General features: G+C 41.2%; 2 protein-coding genes across 5 annotated transcripts in view; one reads left to right on the top strand and one right to left on the bottom strand.

The window, feature by feature from the left end:
• The window catches only part of LOC118334584 (enhancer of polycomb homolog 1-like), a 22,837-nt gene extending 19,372 nt beyond the window's left edge, over positions 1-3,465 (top strand). For 2 of the 3 annotated variants that reach the window (XM_035670541.1, XM_035670543.1), the window contains 2 exons: positions 6-378; positions 1,719-3,465. In XM_035670541.1, coding sequence (XP_035526434.1) covers positions 6-378; positions 1,719-1,791 — 446 coding nt within the window. In that variant the 3' untranslated portion in view covers positions 1,792-3,465. Of the gene's footprint in view, positions 1-5; positions 418-1,718 lie in introns of all 3 variants that reach the window. The other variant, XM_035670542.1, reaches the window with a different exon arrangement.
• Positions 3,466-13,693: 10,228 nt separating this feature from the next.
• The window catches only part of LOC118334164 (arylsulfatase I-like), a gene marked incomplete at its 5' end in the record, with an annotated part of 6,479 nt that continues 679 nt past the window's right edge, over positions 13,694-19,493 (bottom strand). Inside the window, 7 exon segments of one of the 2 annotated variants that reach the window (XM_035669985.1) lie at positions 13,694-14,609; positions 14,696-15,336; positions 15,987-16,131; positions 16,969-17,115; positions 17,278-17,514; positions 18,314-18,488; positions 18,576-18,650. In XM_035669985.1, coding sequence (XP_035525878.1) covers positions 14,187-14,609; positions 14,696-15,336; positions 15,987-16,131; positions 16,969-17,115; positions 17,278-17,514; positions 18,314-18,488; positions 18,576-18,650 — 1,843 coding nt within the window. 2 annotated transcript variants of the gene reach the window in all.

The following is a 19,493-nucleotide window of genomic DNA, read 5'->3' on the forward strand; positions in this document are numbered from 1 at the left end:
CCCAGGTGTCTACAAGGGCTTGCACCTCTCGAGCACAGCGTCCCCTTCCCCCGCTGCCCCGGCTCCTCCCACCACTACCCCGACACCCGCCCTGCTCCACCCCTGCACCACCAGCTCCACCTCCGCTACCAGTAACAACAACGGCACCGCCCACCCTGCCAACACCACTACCACTACCACCGCCACTCAGGTCCTGCTGGGAAACAACAGCCTCCGTCTGGGAGTTCCCACCGGCAAGCGTGTCCACGCCCCCCGGACGCTGAGCGCCACCATGTCAACATCCGCCTTAAAGCTCGCCCACGCAGCCGCCGCCACCGCCAACTGTCAGAAACCCAAGGTCACTACGGCCTCGGCCTCGCCACTGGACATGGTGCCCAGGTGAGGAAGAACGTGTAACCAGTGTGAGGACATTAAAAGGTGACACAAATGAAGGTTTATGTAATAGTCTGTTCAAAATGTTGCCGTTAAAAACTGTTGTTAAAATATTTATCTGGAGTTTGGGACAATAGTTGTAGATGTGATGTATGTTTTATGATTGACAGACCCAGTGAAGTGTTCTGAATATAATAAGATAAACCTGTTTACATACTCTAAAGACAGACTTTGTTCCAACAAACACATCACAAAAGAAAATATGTTAAAGTCCTGGCACTGTATTCAGCTTACGGTTGTACTGAGGCAAGTTTTACCAGATATACAACTGCTAGAGTTACTAAACAGAAGAAAAGCCTCCTGTTTGTTTCCGTTTAAACTAACAAATATTCAGCAAGTGCTTATACAATGACACTGGTAGAAGTGGCTTCCTTATATTGCCAAAAAGCACAAATTGGAAAGACTTTTTTTTAAATGAGCATTCGCAGCCTTTGATTATATTATGAGCTTAAACCTATTGTGTTTAAACATAAGAAGATTAAGAATAAACTTATGTTTATTAGTCGTGGAGAACAGAGCTTAAATGTTAAATGCAGTTATTGAAACATTGATTGTTCAGGACATTATAAGCTTATTTCCCAGGGCATATCTTTAGAAGAAAAGATACCAAGTGACCATTAAAGCTTTTTTTCCGCAGCAGGAACTTCAGGAAATGTAACGATGTTCTGCTTTAAGTTCTTGGAGCTAAACTTTGGCACTTTATCTACTTATTTATTTAAAGATTTATAGCCCAGGCTAGTTTGCGGCTCGCATCCTTAGTCGAGTATTAATACAAATACACAAAACTCAACAAGAAAATCTTCCAAAACAGTCCGCCTTACCTTGACACCCCACATAAATGCTTCCACTTTAACGTCTTACAAAGGGGGGGAAAAAACATTTGCAACGCAGCACTCAAACTCCTTTTTAGTTGTTTATTTTGGATGGTAACACTTATGGATTTGACGACATCTAGAGCTAGTTTCTCTTTTAAGAAAGAACACAAGACGAGGAAAACACGACACAGAATTAGAAAAACTCCCTTTGTGCTCTCCTATTTTAGTCCAAACTCAACACCCCACACCAACACCAACGTACAACTATAGATGAGCCGTATGTCCAACCGTTGCCTAGTTAATGGTGTATGTGCGTAAAATACAGCAAGAACCTCGTACCTAAGAGTTTCTATTAATCCAGATGGAGTTCCTGCAGTGGAAACCGGACGTTATTTAGCATTTTAAAACTGTTTCTTCTACCATACTACTTGCGTTTATGTCTGACCGCGTTGTGTCGTCTTCTGTCCGCAGGGAGAATCACGAACAAGACAAGCCAGCACTGAACAGTCTATCAGAGAACACAATGGCCATGGAGGTTACGTAGCCTCCCGTACGCAGCACGGGGAAAGGCGTGACTCCTTTTTGTTGTTGGGTTTTTTTTTTTTTTAAGGTGCTATGCATCGTTCGTTAGTCGTGACAGCAAGTGGTGGCGGACTGAGCACGGCAAGGCTGGGTTTCCATGGTAACTGTTTTGGGACTTAATTGCAATGCTCGTCTCGTACAATTTTTATTTTTTCTCCCCCCCCCATTTCCCTATTTGTTACTGTTAATAAGAGATCGTCTGTAAATTCTTAATATGGCAATTATATGTACAGTACTGCATATTTGTAATATCCCCTTCCCCCCACGCCCCCCCACGCCCCTGTTCTTGTATATAACATTACTTGAATACAGAACTGTCCATTTGTGATGTTTTGCACTCGAGATATAAAAAAAAAAATCTAAATTAAAAAGAGAAAACGACAAACTGCAACTGGTGCGAGTATGAGGTGTGAAAGTTGTACCACAGAAAAATGTATGTCATCACATGCATGGTGCGGAACCTGCTGTTTGATCTATTTATTGTGCCGTGTTTACAAAAGTTTTCTTTTCTTTTACCCCATTCATGTTTGTTTTTTTTTTTTAAATCTTTTTTTTTTTTTTTTAATACACTGTACCCCTCACCGGTTCCCCGTGCTATAGTCAGTGTTTAGCTAGATTTAAAATAAAAAAAACTGTATTTTTTTATTTCTTTTTGGATGTTGTGAACATGGCCGGGAGCTCGCCCGTTTTTGTTGGGCGCTCTTCCCCCCTGATGTTCCCCATGTGTCAGTCATGTTGAATCCATGGAGACGTGCGTTCACAGATTCAGGCGCAGGGCCGTAGATGACGATGGGTGTGAATTTGTTGTAGGCATCAGTTTGTCAGTGGGTTAATCAGTTTCCACAGAGCTCTTCCATACGTATATTATTCCTGAGACAAGTAACAAAACAATGGGGATGAAGACTCTTTCCCAGAAGACTTTGCTGCTTCTGACTTATCTAAGCACTATATAATTTGTTTTTTAATTGATTAATGCTGCTTTTTTATGATTTTTGGCCTCTGGTTTGCACCAGACGGCCTTATTTACTTTTTGTTTTCTCTAAAACATGTTCCCACCCCGCCCTCCAACCATCTCTACTTATCATTTTTTAAAATAAATATTTTTGTATCTCCCACTTTTATTTGAATTTTCCTCATGAAGGACTTCATTCTTTTGTTACTTGTTGATCTAAGAAAAAAAAGAAACTAAGGGAGTTAAAAAAATAATGCAGTAACTGACATTTTATCATTCCAGCTTCTACATAATGAGGAAGAAAACATGTATTCATTGAAAATACTTTTAAAAACTCTCCAGAAGGCTGAAAGGCCATGAACCACAAGTTATCGGGTGCCTTCATTTGGGAAAAAAAGAAAAAACCTTTAAAAAAAACAACAACAAAAAAAACTTCGCTCTCTTCTGTGAAGAGTTTGGTACTGAACAAGGCTACTTGTAGTTTTTCTTTGTCTGTACCACAATCCCAATGCCCATTCCAATGGCCCAGTTGATTCATGAGTTTTTGTTTTGTTTTTGTAGACCCTTCCTATACACACACACACACACACACACACACACACACACACAAACACTACACGGGAAAGACTAAGAATCCTCTTGAATTGTCACAAAATGAAATAAAAATCCAGGGCATTATGTGTTTTTTGACCAGTACGTCTCGTTCTTTGTTGTCTTTAATGTCTCCCTGAAGTGAACAGTTTTAAATGCAGTGTACCGCTGTATGCCTTTTGGCTGCTGGTTGGCGGTGAATAATACACTCCAGTCCCAGCCTACAATGGTGTGATGTATTTAAGGGTTTTGTTGCGTGACGTGTGTCTGTATCCAGGTAAGGACATGAAATGTGTCGTTTTAAAATGTCTGTTAAATAGTGGAGGTGGGTGCAGTCTGTTGCTGAACATCCCTGTTCTTTAAGGAAAACTAAAACACTGCAAATATTCAGGGTCTAAAACCAGAGAGGTGTCTGCCGTCTCACGTCAGTTCCCACCTCTTAATTTGACCGTCTTGACTTCATTTCTGATTCCCCATTATCTCTGTTTTGTATCAATAGTTTCGTAAACAAAACTGTGTTCTCTAAAATGTGGACATTAAAGTCACAAAGTCAGTGCCTGCCTCAGTTCCCTGGTCCAGTTTTTGGCCTGAGGGAGACAGACTTTCTAGACCTGTTTTATAAGAGGATGCTGAACGTCCTGCAATATAAATGCTGCAATGGGAAGTAGTTGAGCAATTACTAGATACATGTATAGAAGTTTTCAGTGTTTGGGAAATTAATTAAATATGCACCAATACTTCAGGAGGGGCCCTTCCTCAGCCTGGATGTATTTGGCCCAGAAATCCCACTACTGATCTTTATATAAGAAATCTATAAGAGATCTACAAGAGCCATGTGTGATTTAAATTTTGTCCTTCTCTTTGTTGTTGTGTTCACATCTAAACCTTTTTTATTTATGGACTTAAAATGGATCTGCAGGTAAAAGGAAGTAGAGAAGCTAATAAATGTAGGTCACGAGATCAAAGAAACAATCCTGTGTAGTTTTCACAGGGTTTTTCTATAACGCACATTTTGCTGACATCAAGGTGTTGTGGGACTGAGAGAGGGCACTGATGTAGAAAAGGATGGCAGATGAAGAATCTTCTGTTACTGCTGCATTGCAGTAAAAAAACTTTTTTTAGTTAAATAAATGAAAGTTTAGTAAAATATAAATTTTCTCCTTTTCAGAGCCTGAAAGCCAGAGTCAGGAAAAAACTACCTGTTTACCTATGGCTCTTTATTCATTGAAGCAAACACAAATTGGGTAGGATAAGGGATGACATTTAAATGTAAATTCTGCTTCTCAGTGGAGGAAAAGAGCAAAGTCGATAAGAGCTGGAAAATAAATGAGCCGAGCGGAGACCAACTCCCGAAGAGAGATTGCGTTTACGGTGCGTCTGACTTGATCATATTTGGATCTTCACCTGTAATTGCTTGTTCCAAAAAAAGGTAGAAAGAGGAGGAAAAACTGTCAATGCACAAAGTTTTGGGAGATGTAAGAGGAGCTGATTGTTGGGGGGGGAAGTGTGCGTCTCAAGGCAAGAAGGTAGAGTTAGACCTGCATTAAAGGGTCTTAAAGCAATAAGCCTGTCCCAGTTTTAATGAAGTGATACAGGCGGAGGCAAACGTACAAAGAAGGTAGTAGTTCGGGTGTTTATCAACGTGTATCTCAAGTGCATTTCAGCTTCCTAAATTCAGTTAACTGAACCAGTTCTGAATGGTTTTTAAAATTGAGTTGACGGTTATATTGGCTACCTGATCCTGGCAAGATGGATTCTTCAAGACCAACTGCCTCATAAGGGCACCGCTTTGGTCCACATTGAAATATGTCGACCCTTCGATAGTTACTTTGCTGCCGTCACCAAGTGCTTGCTCTTGGTAGGAACAGTTGGGTGTTATAATTTTAAGGAGTCGGTGTCCTGAAACAACTTTTGTTAAGAATTGGCGCTATACAAATATACTGAATTGAAACTTTATACAAGTGAGCTGCTGTGGGTTCATACTGTGAAGGTTGATTTCCAGTTACATGTGACAGTATGAGGAAGAATGTCAGGAGTAACTCTGGGAACTGTTGCTGTGTCAGCAGCTACTTTCTTCAACCTTGACAGAAAATGTAAGAAAGAGAAATGGAGAAAACAGATGTACAACCCTCAATGTTTGATGGAAAACACAGCAGTGAGTTCTTGTCATCGAATGCTGTCAAAAGCAAAATCTGAACTCTTGAGTGCCACTATAGTCAAACAGCCTGAAACCCCTCCCAGGTGATAGTTGAGGGATCCTGAGTGATGTTGGACTCGCAGACTAGATGTGTAGAAAGCTCTAGATGTCTGTTACTATGGCAGCACTGCCTCTTAAGCCTCGTACAGACGTCCGTTGCAACAACTGGATGTATAAAGAGCTGAGAGGTTGATCCTGTTCACCTTTCGTTCCTCAGCGGCCCCGGTTTTAATGAAGTGTTGACACCTTCACGTCTGTTGAATTCCCACACGCTCGATCGAGGTGGGTGTTTGAAAAGTTTGCATTGGCTTTTTGTTTGATCAATTAAAACCTGAAAGGACCTGGTACGAAGAGAGGACTCGTATTTAACATATTTAACAGCACATAGATAAGTCTGTTTTAAAACAATAGCCACTCGTGTGTCCACATGTACGTGCACTGAAACCATTAACAGATCTCTTCTTAACCTGCTACTATAGTCAGAGATGGGGAACAAAATCTATCCACAGCATTATCTCTGAGAAAAATACATTTATTTAAGGTTTCAGACAACAAATGCACAAATCCAGAGTTACTGTTTCTCTGCTGAGCTGCAGGGAAGAGATGATAACACAAATTAAATGTTCATTAAAACAGTATTTTATTTGTTTACTTTGATTCCAATGAATAAAACGTCATTAAGCAGGAGTTTAAATTATGTGTCGGGGTAATAAATTCACAACAATAAATTATTGGCACCCTTTATAAAGCATTTATAAGTTGGAACTAATGGTTAAATAATGCTTTATAAATCAGTTATCAGTCATTAATAAAAGCTAATTGGTTGCTAGGTTGTGTACAATCCCTTCAGCTGGTGTTTCTCTTCCAACATGACACTTCCTCCACAGATCATGTGACCGCTTATCTTCTGCAGAGCATCAGGATCCAAAATAATTTATTAACTTCAAAGTATGGTTATAAAGCTTTATTGATCATCTATAGCTGCAGGCAGTCTTATTAGCAATGAGAGGAACTCATGAGCTTTTATTATTGACATTTGTAACTGCAGACCTCATGAGCTATAGAGTTGTTGGAGCAGAATAAACACCAGTCAAAGGGATTCTTCACAACCTGGCAACCCCAAAGTTGAGCATTATGCCTCACAACCGATCTATAAGCCGTTATAAAATCAGGTTTAACCATTAAAAGCCGTTGGTTACAACTCTTAAACCCTGCAAACACGATGACTTGGAGAGATGAAGTGTCCGTTTATTATCGGCAGATTCTTCTGAAGGATTCCTCAGGCAGGGTTTCATTTGTCTTTTTAAACAAACTCAGAATCTAGTTAACATCAGTCCGGACCTTTCTCCATTGAAACTTCAGACCTTTTCACTTTGTTGTTGCTGACCGACGAGCAACCTGACGTTCTGTGTTAAAATGCAGCTCGACCTGACCTGAGTTTAGGGAAAGAGTTTTATTATTCACCGCCCACGGCCGTATTTCCCCAGATGGTCTGGGATTCAAAGTATTTGTATAAAATAGAATTAAACAGCTTGCGATGCGTTTGACCTCCAGACCTCAAGCGGTTTCACAGCACCTGAGACGTGTATAACAGATGAGAAGGGAGATTTTATTGCTTTCTTTCTCTTTTCTCCTCCCTTGAATATGATTGATTTATAGAGGTGCGTTCAACAAACCAAATATTCTCTGTTTCTATAAATCTACAAACACTGTTCCTGCTGCCTCAAATACTCACTAGTGCACCAAATGTGGATTCATTCGCTGCTGAAAATAGTCCTCAACAGATGCTCTATTTCCTTAAGTTTGAGTAATGTTTGGTAATAACTGCAGTGCCCAGCTGTTTTAAGAAATTAATGAGCTTTTAAAAAAACTAAAATATATTTTTTAGGTGTTTTAAAGGTCAACGGGACCAATGGTCTTGGGGCTGAGGGTCACAGACGGATCATTATTGAGAGACAGACCAAGGTCTTTTGAAAGTGTTTGATAACAATAAGAAAATTATACAGTAACAAGCCTTATCCTTAAACCTTTTTTTAATTGTAAGCCTATTAAAACTTCCTATGAATTATCTATAGTCAGTGTTCACAGACATCAGTGATGTCCCTTGCTGTATAAACTCGTAGCAAATGAGAGTTTAGTGGCGCCGGTTGGTCCTTTGAGCGAGGTTATTTTCTATAGAGCTCAATCAAAGCCAAAGAGAGCGCAGCACAAAGATGCTTTCACACCCCGGCCTCATTATCTGTGCTCTTGGCTTGCATGTAAGCTGACTTTATCTCTCCCAGCCACCTTCGTATCTTCATCTACAGTTGTGGCTTTCAATTACCAGGGGCCTTAATGAAGAGCAGACATACTCAGTGGGGACATTGTGGACTGGCAGGCTCATTAGGGCTAATGAGCCAGAGGGCAAACACGGGAAGATCAAGGTTGTCTGCAAAGGCCCGATCACGCTGACCAAATAACTGTCTGGTTTCTGAGCCCACTCAAAGTGTGGAGCATCGGACTCTTTGTTCTTGGACTTGAAAGTGGAGTGTCCGTCGCCATCCCTCTGCCGCTCCAGTGATGCTGCGTTACATTCGTGCACGCTGTGGATTGTGTGTTTGGGAATGAAATTGTTAGTGTTAGTGTTGCTCTGAGGTTTCATAATTTAATCAGTAAACCAAAGGAACATTTAAAATATGTTCCACCGACGCGGTCAATAACAATGCCTGATTTATCTCAATATGTTTGCGCTGTGGAGTTCCTTGAAGACATAGTTACAAAGTTTTCGAAAAGAAATGCGTCCCAGATACCAACTGAGACGATACCAGAGAACAGCTGCCTTTCTTTACCTCCACAGTAATTTATGATTAATAAACACATTTTCTTATGCTTTACAGAGCAGTTAGAAGCTGTTGATAAAAGGTGCCGTACAGTGCAAACATTAGAAAAACAATATGACACAATAAAACTATAAAAATGAAAGATAAAACAGTAAATAAGAGTATAAAACTATAAAGAGGTTCCAGATGGTCGAAGCCACAACCGCAAAGGCTCGGTCACCTTTGGTTTTAAGCCTAAATTTTGGGACCAGAATGACTTTTAGTTCACTATTTCAACCATTTTCTAAGTTATAGTTAGCTAATTATTTAGACTTTTCTGCTCGCTTGTAAAATCTCCCAAACTGAATCACAGATTTCTCAAATTAGTTGACCTGAGCCCCGATTATGCTTGAAAAGATCTGGTTTGTACGACACGTCGTCCGACCATTTTGGGAGCAAAAGTGTTTACAGGAGTTCCTGGAAGCCTGGAAGTTTTCCATTCACCTGTTGTCACATTTTCATTTTGCACATTGGTGGGGGGGATGGAAAGACTGCCAATGGAGTATACTGGCGCCTTAAGAGTGACCAAATGGTTCTGTCCCACATTAATGAGCATTGTCCATTAGATACACTGTACTCTGCTCTGTCTCCGTATCTGAGAAAGACACAGGAAGCTCTCACATAATGAGAGAAAAACTGTACCATCTTGGGCCAAGTCATTTAAATGATAATGGATAATGGATGTAAACACCATCACACCATTTATTTGTATCATGCTAATTTAAAAAACTGAATGGAAGCAGAAGCTTGAAGTCCCTCCAAAAAAACGAAAGCGTGCAAGACGTTTATTTTTCTGCTTCTCAGTGAGTGATGACAACAGCTGTAACTCTTAAGACAGCCAGCCAAGACTGGGATGAAATTGAGAGTGAAGGGGTTGAAAGATGAGAAAGGAGCCGTGTGAAAAGCTGTGACAGGTAAAGAAAAATTAAAGTTCATCCCTGGAGGAAGGGAAGGAGGGAGGAAGAGAGGGAGGTGAGGAGCCAGCATTCGTTTCTTTATCTGTGTCGTACTTGTGTCAAACTGGTCTGACCAGGACGTAACTGAACTCCTGCAACACGTGTCATGTTGTAGAGTCGCATTAATGTACCTTTAGTCCCAATTTAGACTCGGGGAGGAGTTGAAAAGTCACTCTGTACCAATTTTGAAGCATCATAATTCAGCATGCAACCGCACAGAGGGAACATTATGCGTCTTTCTTTCTTTTGGGGTTTTTCTTTTCTTTTTAAATCTAACAAAAAAGAGTACAAACTGAGGCTCGTGTCAATGCAACCACAGAACAGAACTCAATTATGAGTTTCTGATTGTGTCAGCAGAAACCCTCCAAAAAAAGCAGCTCAGTGCTAAGGGAATCCTAATTTCACAGCCGCCCACGTGCTCTCGGTTCTGTAGATCTCATATTCCCCTGGTTCCCTGGAGGGGAGGCAGGATGAAGGCAGGATTATTGGTTAGAAGATTGCATTATGTCTGTGTGTGTGTGTGTGTGTGTGTGTTTGTGTTTATGTATGCGAGGGTGTGACAGAAAGGATGAGAAGTGAGATATTTCTACGTAAACTTGTTAATTCAAGGTGTGAGAGATGAGAGAAAGCATGACGTAGGTGAAATTAGTGCATTATTTATGTATGAGCTTGCTTATTCAAGCTTTGAGGTGTGTGTCTGTGTTATTACTTTTTTTGTCTCCTTCATTTAATCTTTTCTTTCCCCTCTTTTTCGCCCACACCTCCTTGTTTCTAAATGAGGTGTGATGCAGTCCAAACCAGTGATAATAATGATAATAATGAGTCCACAGCGAGGTTAGAGTTCAGAACAGCAATCCTAGAGGGACAAACAACACGCCGCACTAAAGCCATCTATCTCTGAACGAAGCTTGTTTAGTCTAGATATTCTTTATTAATGTTAATGTCACATGTGTGTATTCAGAGCCTGATATATTGTAGTCCTCTGTGCCACAGAGCTCCATTTTTCATCCAAATACTATTAAAAACACACACTGTAGTTTATTTTGCCTCCCACGAATGCCGTCCCACAGCCCCAAAACACTCGCCAGAGCACCAAATGTGGATTCATCCACAGCTGGAAATAGTCCCTGATAAATGTGCTAATTCCTTCCTTTTTAAATATGAAAACTATAATGAATGAATTGTGAGTTTCTTTTAAAGATTTAGATCTTCAGTAGGAGCCAGTGGGCTTCGAGCTGAGAGCCTCAGACAGGGTAGGGAAGTCAGAAAGTATTGAGAGATGGAATCATACAGTGTTGGGAAAACGGAAAACATATAACGGGTTTAATATGAATAAAGGATAAATATATATATGACCTCAACCTACAGTATTTCTAACACCTCCTCATTCCATCTGCACACACCAGTGCTGAGCTCACTACCATATAAAACCTTCCTTATTAAATCTGTTCACTGTTTGTTCTGTGTATGATTCAAACTGACATTAGAGAGAGATTAAATTAAATTCACTGCACCACAAATTAAAGGTCCAGTTTGTAACATTTAGGAGGATATGTTGGCAGAAATGGAATATAATGTTCATAGGTGTGTTTTCATTAGTGTGTCATCACCTGAATATAGCAATCATTGTGTTTTTGTTGCCTTAGAATGAGTCTTTATATCTACAGATGCCACAGGTCGCCTTCACTGGAGTCTGCTATGTTTCTACAGTAGCAGAAATCTCTGATATCTTAAAACCCTCCACAGATGAAACCACACATATGTAATATTGTAGTTATTGTAATTTAGATGAGCTGACCCTTTAACTCTGCTCGCCCAAAGCCTCGTCCTGTTCCAGCCTTTAGAGTTATGTTAATTTCCAATGTTTCTCTCTATGAATGCTGTGGCATTGTGAACTCAGAGAGAGTTGAAATCAATGAATGGTTAAACCGACTAACTCGAGGTTGAGAGGCTTCAGCAGAAAAATATAATGAAATAAATGTTTTTTCTCTTGGTAGTGAATTACAGAAAAGTTTAAATGTCTTCATCAAATATAATTCATGATGTTTATTGTAACATTTTATCTCAGGATTTGGCTTGTGTCTGTTTTTGGAACCAGCTTCTAACTATACAGAATTCCTTCTGCACTTTTGGTTCGCCAGCATCAAACCAGCAGCTTTTAAGCAGCATCAGCAACCAAAAACTGCCTCCAGAATCATGATATTTTAATCCCGGAGGATTACCTAATCCCATTTGTGTTGTTCGGGGGATAAAAGAAGCTCCAAATTCAATTATTCCTCTGTCGAAACAGTGTGAAGTGGGAAGACGACAGCAAGCGTGGAAAATCCTGTTTTAGCCCAAGATTGTGTGTGTGTGTGTGTGTGTGTGTGTGTTTTGGCTGAGATATTCTGATGTAGACATACTCAGTATACCCTGGACTGCCAATCCCTGCAGGGACTGTTGATGTCTGGCTCCACCTAGTGGTTAAAGCCATTGTGTGCACTGAGTTCGTAATGTGACACACTGCAACACTTTGTATATTTTATCTCTTGAGCCTTTTAAATAATTAGGATGAATTATTTAACAATCAGAGCTGTAGAGTTAAAGTTAGAGTCAGACTTCAGATTTCAGAATATGTGGACTTTGAGATTTAATTTTCTCTCGATTGCTGTGATACTTGAGTTGCATCAGATTGGAAAGTCTCAAGTTTGGACCTGTTAAAATCCACAACTCAATAAAATAAATAAATTACACAGTAACTGGCAGGCAAACAGCTTTGAAAATAAAAGCTTTGTCTTTTTAATGCTGCCTCAGGAGATACTCAAACACATTGATGTTTCACTGTATGAATGTCGTTTCCAGTAAACATAAAAGGACGGAGTCACAGTTAATTCTCTTTTACCTTTATTTACTCAGGGTGGGGAAATCAAGCGTCCCTATAAACTGTTTCACACTCTGCTGCGTGCTCGAGCTGTCGTGCACTGTAGGAACTGGGTTACAGCGGCCACAGTCGTGGTTTGTTTAGATATTGAGCAAATACACTGAAATATTTAGAGGTTAGGTGTCTTGCTCAAACGGGAGAAAACCAACAACATACTTCAAAGAGGCTGCTAATGCTGGTAAAAACACTTTCTACTTCCTCCTCACTGTTTCCTGAATGCATGAGCCCGATGGTCTGTGATAGGAGGCGGCTATCTTCAACTGCCTCATTGTGTGTGTGTGTGAGTGTGTGTGTGTGTTTTTATTGGACTCAAGGGATCATCACTCAGGTGTCAGGAGGAACAACCGGAGTAGTTCAAGTAAAACTTCAAAAATGTGAAAAATATTAAGTCTTGTTAATCCAACAGGGCTAAATAAGTGAGAAATAACATGTAATAAGTAACAAATGACAGTTTCTGCTGTTCACAGTAGCAATGTAGTGAATTAAAAACATTAAATACTGTAAATTCATAGTCATGTTTGCCATTAGAAATACATTCAAACAGCCACAGTATCCAAAGGCCTGATTCAGCCGTAGTAATACATAAAGAAAAACCAACACAAGTATTTCTGATAAATATTAAAACCTCCATGTCTGATTTTGTTGCGTATGACAAACAAACAAACAATAACAGTTATAGATTTATAGGAATAATTATAATGATCGTGCACTCTCGCTGTAAAAAGTAAACCTTCGATCTGGGACGTTTTAATCAGAGTGAGAACATACAGTACATGAAACCTGCGTGTTTCACTTAACGCAGAGTCTTTAAAATCGTCGTTATAAGACGTTATTGAATCATTTACAATGTTAAAGAACATTTTCCTGCCCCGCGGTGTCGGTCCTTGTATCAAGAACTCTGTCAGTTTGTAAAAAAACAGTAATAACAAGAAACGAGTCACACGATCACATCATAAGTCAGGTGAAGAAACTGTTACAGCCGTCACAACAGTGAAGAACAGAGACTGGAAAACGACCAGTTTATAATAAAAAATAGCTGTAATAATTTAAAGGGTCAGTTCACCCAAATCACACAAACATGTTCCTGCTTACTGTAATTTAAACTGGCCTCAAACTCAAATTTCACTGCTGGTACCGTCATCTCATAGGAGAGCCACTTCAGAAAGAAAGCACAATATTTCTAAAAATATTTCCATTACAAAAGTCGTACTTCACAAATGAAACAGCAGTTTTTATACATTTTTATATCGTGATTTTGTAGCATTGTTGTTGGAAGCCAAAACATAAAAGAAGCCCTGAAAACTTCTTATTCTTTATTTTGCACCAAATTAAATATATTTTTAAAAACAGAATTATGTTTTTAAGTGTATAGTAAGGTGCCAACTGCTCATCAGAAACAGAAACTGATCCCATTCACACACAGATGGCTTCGCATCAGGAGCTATTTGGGGTTCAGTATCTTGCTCGAGAGCACTTTGACATGCAGCAGGAAGAGCCGGGGATCGAACCACCAACCCTTCTGACTGGTGGTGAACTGACCTTTTAAAAGTCAACCCAAAAAGCCTGAAGCGACCTGATCCTTAATCTCAGACGAGATGTTTGACAGTACGTGTACATACTTCAACAACGTTCATATTTAACATTATTAGAAATCAGACAGTAAACGACAAAGAAATGTGTTTGAGAATAAAAAATAAACTGTTGATTTTCAGAGGAACGAGTAGAAAAGTGAAGCCAGTGAAAAGACACGTTCTGGAAAGTCTTTGAAGGAGGTTTTCTTCAACTGAATGAACTCTGTTCCCACTTCGTTGGTTGGTTTCAGGAAGCGAAGATGTAACAATATAAAAACATCAGAAAACACTGAAGTCTCTGACGCAATCGCCTCAGATCCGGTTGGACATCATCCCGGTGTTCAGTTTCATAAAGAACGACTGCAGCTTGCACACCCGCAACTTCTTCTTCTTCTTTTTCTTCTTGTTGTTCCTACCTTTCTTGTACACTCCGTGATATTTTCCCTCCTCGTCCTCCTCTTCGTCCACCCAGGGCACCCAGGCTCCGCCGTTCTGGCTGGGATTGGCTCGAGGGTCGTCGGGCGGAAAATAAACCGGCACGGCCGTTTGGTTATAGTAGGCGAGTCGGGCCAGCAGCTGTTGGACCACGTCCGGCCTCTGGTCCGTCAGGTCCCGCCGCTCACACGGGTCGGCTGTGATGTTGAACAACCAGACCTTTTTGTGGGTGGAGGGTTTGAGGAAGGGTGGGGCTGAACGTTCGAGGCTCCACCAGGGAGCGGGGAAAGTGGGAAGTACCTGAGGATCAAAATGTGTAATTATTTCTGTTCTTCAATCATTTTGAAACAGGAGTAAAAGTATTCTAACTAAACGTGTTGCAGTACCTGTGGGGGGACCCAGTCTCCATGTCCTGGGTCTCCTGTTAGCAGCTTCCAGTCCCCAACTCTGATGGCGGCCTGGACCGATGTGTCCCATACAGGCTGGAACGACTCGAGCCCGATCTGGGGGGTGGGATGGGATTTGGGCTGCAGCGTCTCTGGCTGGGATATGTTCTGGTACTGGGTTAATGTCCGCTTGGACTTTGACTTTAAATGTAATTTAAACTGTGTCTTGGATTTTGGCTGAGGTGGTCTTGACCGTGATGCGAGGTTCTGGTTCTGGGATACGGTCCGCCTGGATTTTGACTTAAAATGTGTTTGGAGCTGAGGCTGGGATTCAGGGAGGGATGTCCCTGAGATAGACGGAGTACCACTGGGGTGAGACTTCAGGTGTTGTTTGTGATGTCTCTGGTTCTGAGGGTAGACTTTGGTCTTGGGTTTGAGTTTTGATTTTGAAAGAGGCTTAATCTTCTGTCTGGGAAGGGGCTTGGACTTGGAGTTAGGTTTAGCAGCGTGGTAGGAAAACCTCTGAGGTTTCTTGGTGGTCTTCAACTTGAACGCCGACTTCTGCTTTGGTTGATGCCTCAGGACCTTATTCTTCTTCTTTGGCTTCTTAAAGGCCGGGCCTGGACCTTTCAGCTTCTTCACTGACAAACCGAAGAAAACACTCAAGTTTTACAAATGAGGAATATGAAGGAAACACTGCTTTAACCTTTAGCTTTGCCGTTGCTGTGTTATCTGTAGGTGATGCTACTGCTTACATGTCTTCTTTCTATACATCCATCCTTACATTTCCTCAGTCTGCCCTCCTTTTGCCACCAAATATCTCTTTCCTCTTTTCTGATCCACCGGGCCTGAATGAAAACAACCAATCAGAGCGAAGAAAGAGCTGATTGTTGAGTCTCATTCCCGGGTTGTCAAAAAACGCTGGGAATGAGACTCAACAATCAATCAACCCAAAGTGTCTTTCTATCTTTCTCGGCTCTGATTGGTTTTCATTCAGGCTCTTTATTTTTCTCTCACACATCATCTGTCAGGACATAGTTTCAGCAAATATGACAAAGTTATTTTTATAAAGTCTTCACTTCAGCCTTCACAAGAAGAGTCTGTAGAGATGATAGTTGCTCTGTGGGTCGGTGCTTAGAGCTAAATACTAATGTTACACTAAATATCTTCACCAACATATGTGCTCAGTTTCATGATTGATCTCACATGTAAGGTGCACTGACTTTGGCTTGGATTTGCTTTCACCTTACTGTGAAGGAACAACATTAAACGTATTTACTTTCATTTTCACCTGAGGCTCCCTTCGTGTCGGACTTCCAGGTCTTTCTCACAGCAGGTTTGTGCAGAGGGTCAATGTTGTGAAGGATCTCCAGACGAGGTGACTCCTTCCCTTCACTGATGGTGGGCCAAACATCAAAACCATCCAGGCCCCGACTCTGAACGTGAAACAAATATATCACAGAGAACACAAAGACTGAGTCATACGTAGAGTAATGAGAGGGCCCTTTTAATGTGAAAGCATCATTACTGTCCACATGTTTCCTGCATTAATGCCAGAATAAATACTTGTACGTTTACCACACAGGAATAAATAATAATACATTTCCTTCGGTAATAGTGGATATCGAGTTTCTGTCAGATATTGTCCAGATTGTAGCCAAGATAACGCTGCTTACCTACTTTGTCAGCGGAAACCTACGTGCATACTAAGCCAACAAAGCTCTTTGGGAGCTCTACACAGGCTGCCAATAAAACTAATTTATGTCTGAACTAAAACACAAAGCGTCGATGTGACTGCTGTTTAGAAATAGTGCACTTATCATAACAGGTCAGGAGCACATTCATCTACATGGTAGCAAGTAAAGACAGCGGTGACCTGAACTTTATTCTGAAGCCAAAATACTGAGATGAAGCTTCACATACAGTTCTGACAACAGATAAAATCGTGTATTAATATGAAATCGTTACACTGAGCGGGTCAAGTTAGTTTCTGGCATGGCAACTAGGAAAACACACAGAACCTAAATTCAGTGTACTCTGAGGAGCCTCCCAGGAAAGTGATCGCTCACATCTGTAGCCTGGGTGGCCGCGGAGAGAAACACAATCCCTAAATCTGGTCTGACCTTTCCTATCCTGTATTCACTGTGAGATTAAAAACATAGACTGAGATTAAGTAACATTAATGACAAACATACAAGGAAACAAAAGACACATTCAAAAAGTAAAAAAAAAGAGCACAAATAGCATAAAATATGTTCTAATGTTCCACTGACTTGGCTGATGTTGCCCCCGGCCAGGCCCACCAGTGTGGGGAACCAGTCAGTGATGTGCAGCAGAGCTTTGGAGACACGTTTCCTGCGTCTCAACAGGGGACTGTGAACAAACGCCACTCCACGGACTCCGCCTTCCCAGTACGTTCCCTGGAGACAAGTCCGGAAGTTTGGTTACAAGCACAGAGATCTCCACATGTACCACTCACATTCATTATATTCCAATCTAACGCTCAGAGGCAATCAAACGACGTCCACCGACTTATGAAACACTGAGGATAACTGAAGTCTGACTACGAGCAGGTTTTCTACCTTACGGCCTCGCAGCGGCCAGTTGCTCCCCCCCGTGAATGGCTGGGCGCCGTTGTCGGTGGAGTAGATGATGACGCTGTTCCGGTAGTATCCGTATTTTCTCAGAGCGTAGGTGACGTTTCGGACCGCCTCGTCCACTGTGGACACCATGGCGGCAAACTTTCTCCTGGCGACGTTAACCATGTCACGGTAGGGGTAGATGTAGGACTTGGGAGTCTGTAGAGGAGTGTGAACTGCCTGGAGGGAAACATTAACTCATTCATTTTAAAGAAATACTGGATGCTTTTCAAAGTAAAATACACAAAGATATTGAAAAAGGGCCACTTCACTCAAGTTATTCTTGTTAAAGGGAAAATAAATGTATTTTTAGATATGCCGACAGTATTTAACTGTATATATGTTGTTGTTTTTTTAATCCTACCAACATTGCTAGTTATTTTGGAATAAAATCTGCTGCTTTTTTCCAGTTAACTCACTTTCCTCAACCCCTGAATGCCCCACAACTCTTAACTCATGGCGCATAAGTTGGACTTTAGCGTTCTCTTCTCCCTACCAGGGGGAAAAAACGAATAAAACAGCCCTTTGTTTTGTTTTCGCCGGTCCTTGTCAGGGCATCAGCTCAATTTTCACAAACCGCTCAGCCCAAAACACATCAAATGAACATGGCTGCCCACCAATAAACAAATATCAAACTCTTGTGAGTTATATTTTCTGTGTGGCCTGTTTTCAATCAGATGGTTAGGGTCCATATGAGCCAAACAGTTTCAAATAAGTTTCTGATGCTCATAGACAAACAGAGACTTTAATGTGGCCTCAGTGTTATTCCAACATGTCTGAGTCCCCACATCCAAACATAAACTAACGCAGCATCAAAACACATGTCGGGCTGTAGCGTTTCTGCAACTATTCCTCAAAAAAAAAACTGTTTTCTGCCTGTAAAACGTTTTCATTTTGAGGGGCTTAAACTTAAATCGCGTCCCGGAGATGTTTTACATTCATATTGGCATTTTTCGGATATCAAACCTCGGTGTGGTACCTGGAGGGAGAGCAGCAGGAAGAGCGGCCTGTCTGTGGGGTCGTGACTCTCCAGGATCTTGCGAGCTCTCTGTGTGAACAGCGTGGTGGAGTATTTCCCTTCCTGGCCCCACGCCACACCCTCGTCGTTATGGAGATCGTACCCACACAACCCCGGGCCATCACAGGACCCGTAACTGGGCACAGATGGAGAAATAGTGAGTAGAAATAGACACACAGACACCGAACAACGTCAGCCCTTGTTAGTAATCGTATATGTTTACCTGTAGTAATCCACGCTTCCTGTTAAAGAACCGAAGAAACTGTCAAAACCCTTTCTGGTGGGCAGACATGCCTTCCTGGAGGAGAGAAGAAAGAGAAAGTAAACTTATACACAAGCAGCTCTCAAAGGTTTTCTTCTAGTTTTATTTCCGTTCATTGTGAATAGATTTTAATCAGCATTGTATACATCCTTGTTTACTAGCCTGCTTCATTTCTTTGTGTATTCCACTCAGCTATTAATTGAAAAGTGTTAAATCATTGGCGGGAATGTGTATGGTGTCACATGCATGCTAATGCTCGTGCGAAACAAAGACCCTCTCATTAAAACGCTGCTCCATAGTGCAGCTCAACAACTCCCGAGGGTGCTTTTACCATACACAGCAAACAGAAACAATATGATCACACACATACAGCTCTTTGTATGATCTTCTTACCACATCACCTCATCGGCAGCAACTAAATTAACTAAGCTGCAACACTGCTTAGAAGGAAGAGAGACTGGTTTCATCTCGTGTGTTTAAACTCTGCAGGGTTACTTCGACCACAGGGCATTTTTGTTTTAGATGACCACAATGACTGGAAGGACCAGATGTGTACGTGTTCATATTCATGGGACTTTTTGTCGCACTAGCAGTTTGTAAAGGCTCTACGCAGCGGTGGTGGTCTTCCGCAGGGTGGGACAGTGGGCAAAGCTTTCCAACATGAGATTGGGAGGGCTGTGATATATGTAACCAATGAAAACAGACAATCTGACACTGACGCCCACAGGTGAAGTCAGCAGGTTTGAACTTCTCTCTCACGGTTTTTGTGTGTAGAACTGAAAGCAACACCGGCGTTAAATAAATTATATTAAATCCGTTTACACGAAGGGAAAACGCAGATATTTCCCTGCGGTTTGGCCTCTCATTTACACGAAAACC

This window comes from Morone saxatilis, unplaced genomic scaffold, assembly GCF_004916995.1.
Source record: "Morone saxatilis isolate NCDOM2014 unplaced genomic scaffold, NCSU_SB_2.0 Contig23, whole genome shotgun sequence".
Lineage (NCBI taxonomy): Eukaryota > Metazoa > Chordata > Actinopteri > Moronidae > Morone > Morone saxatilis.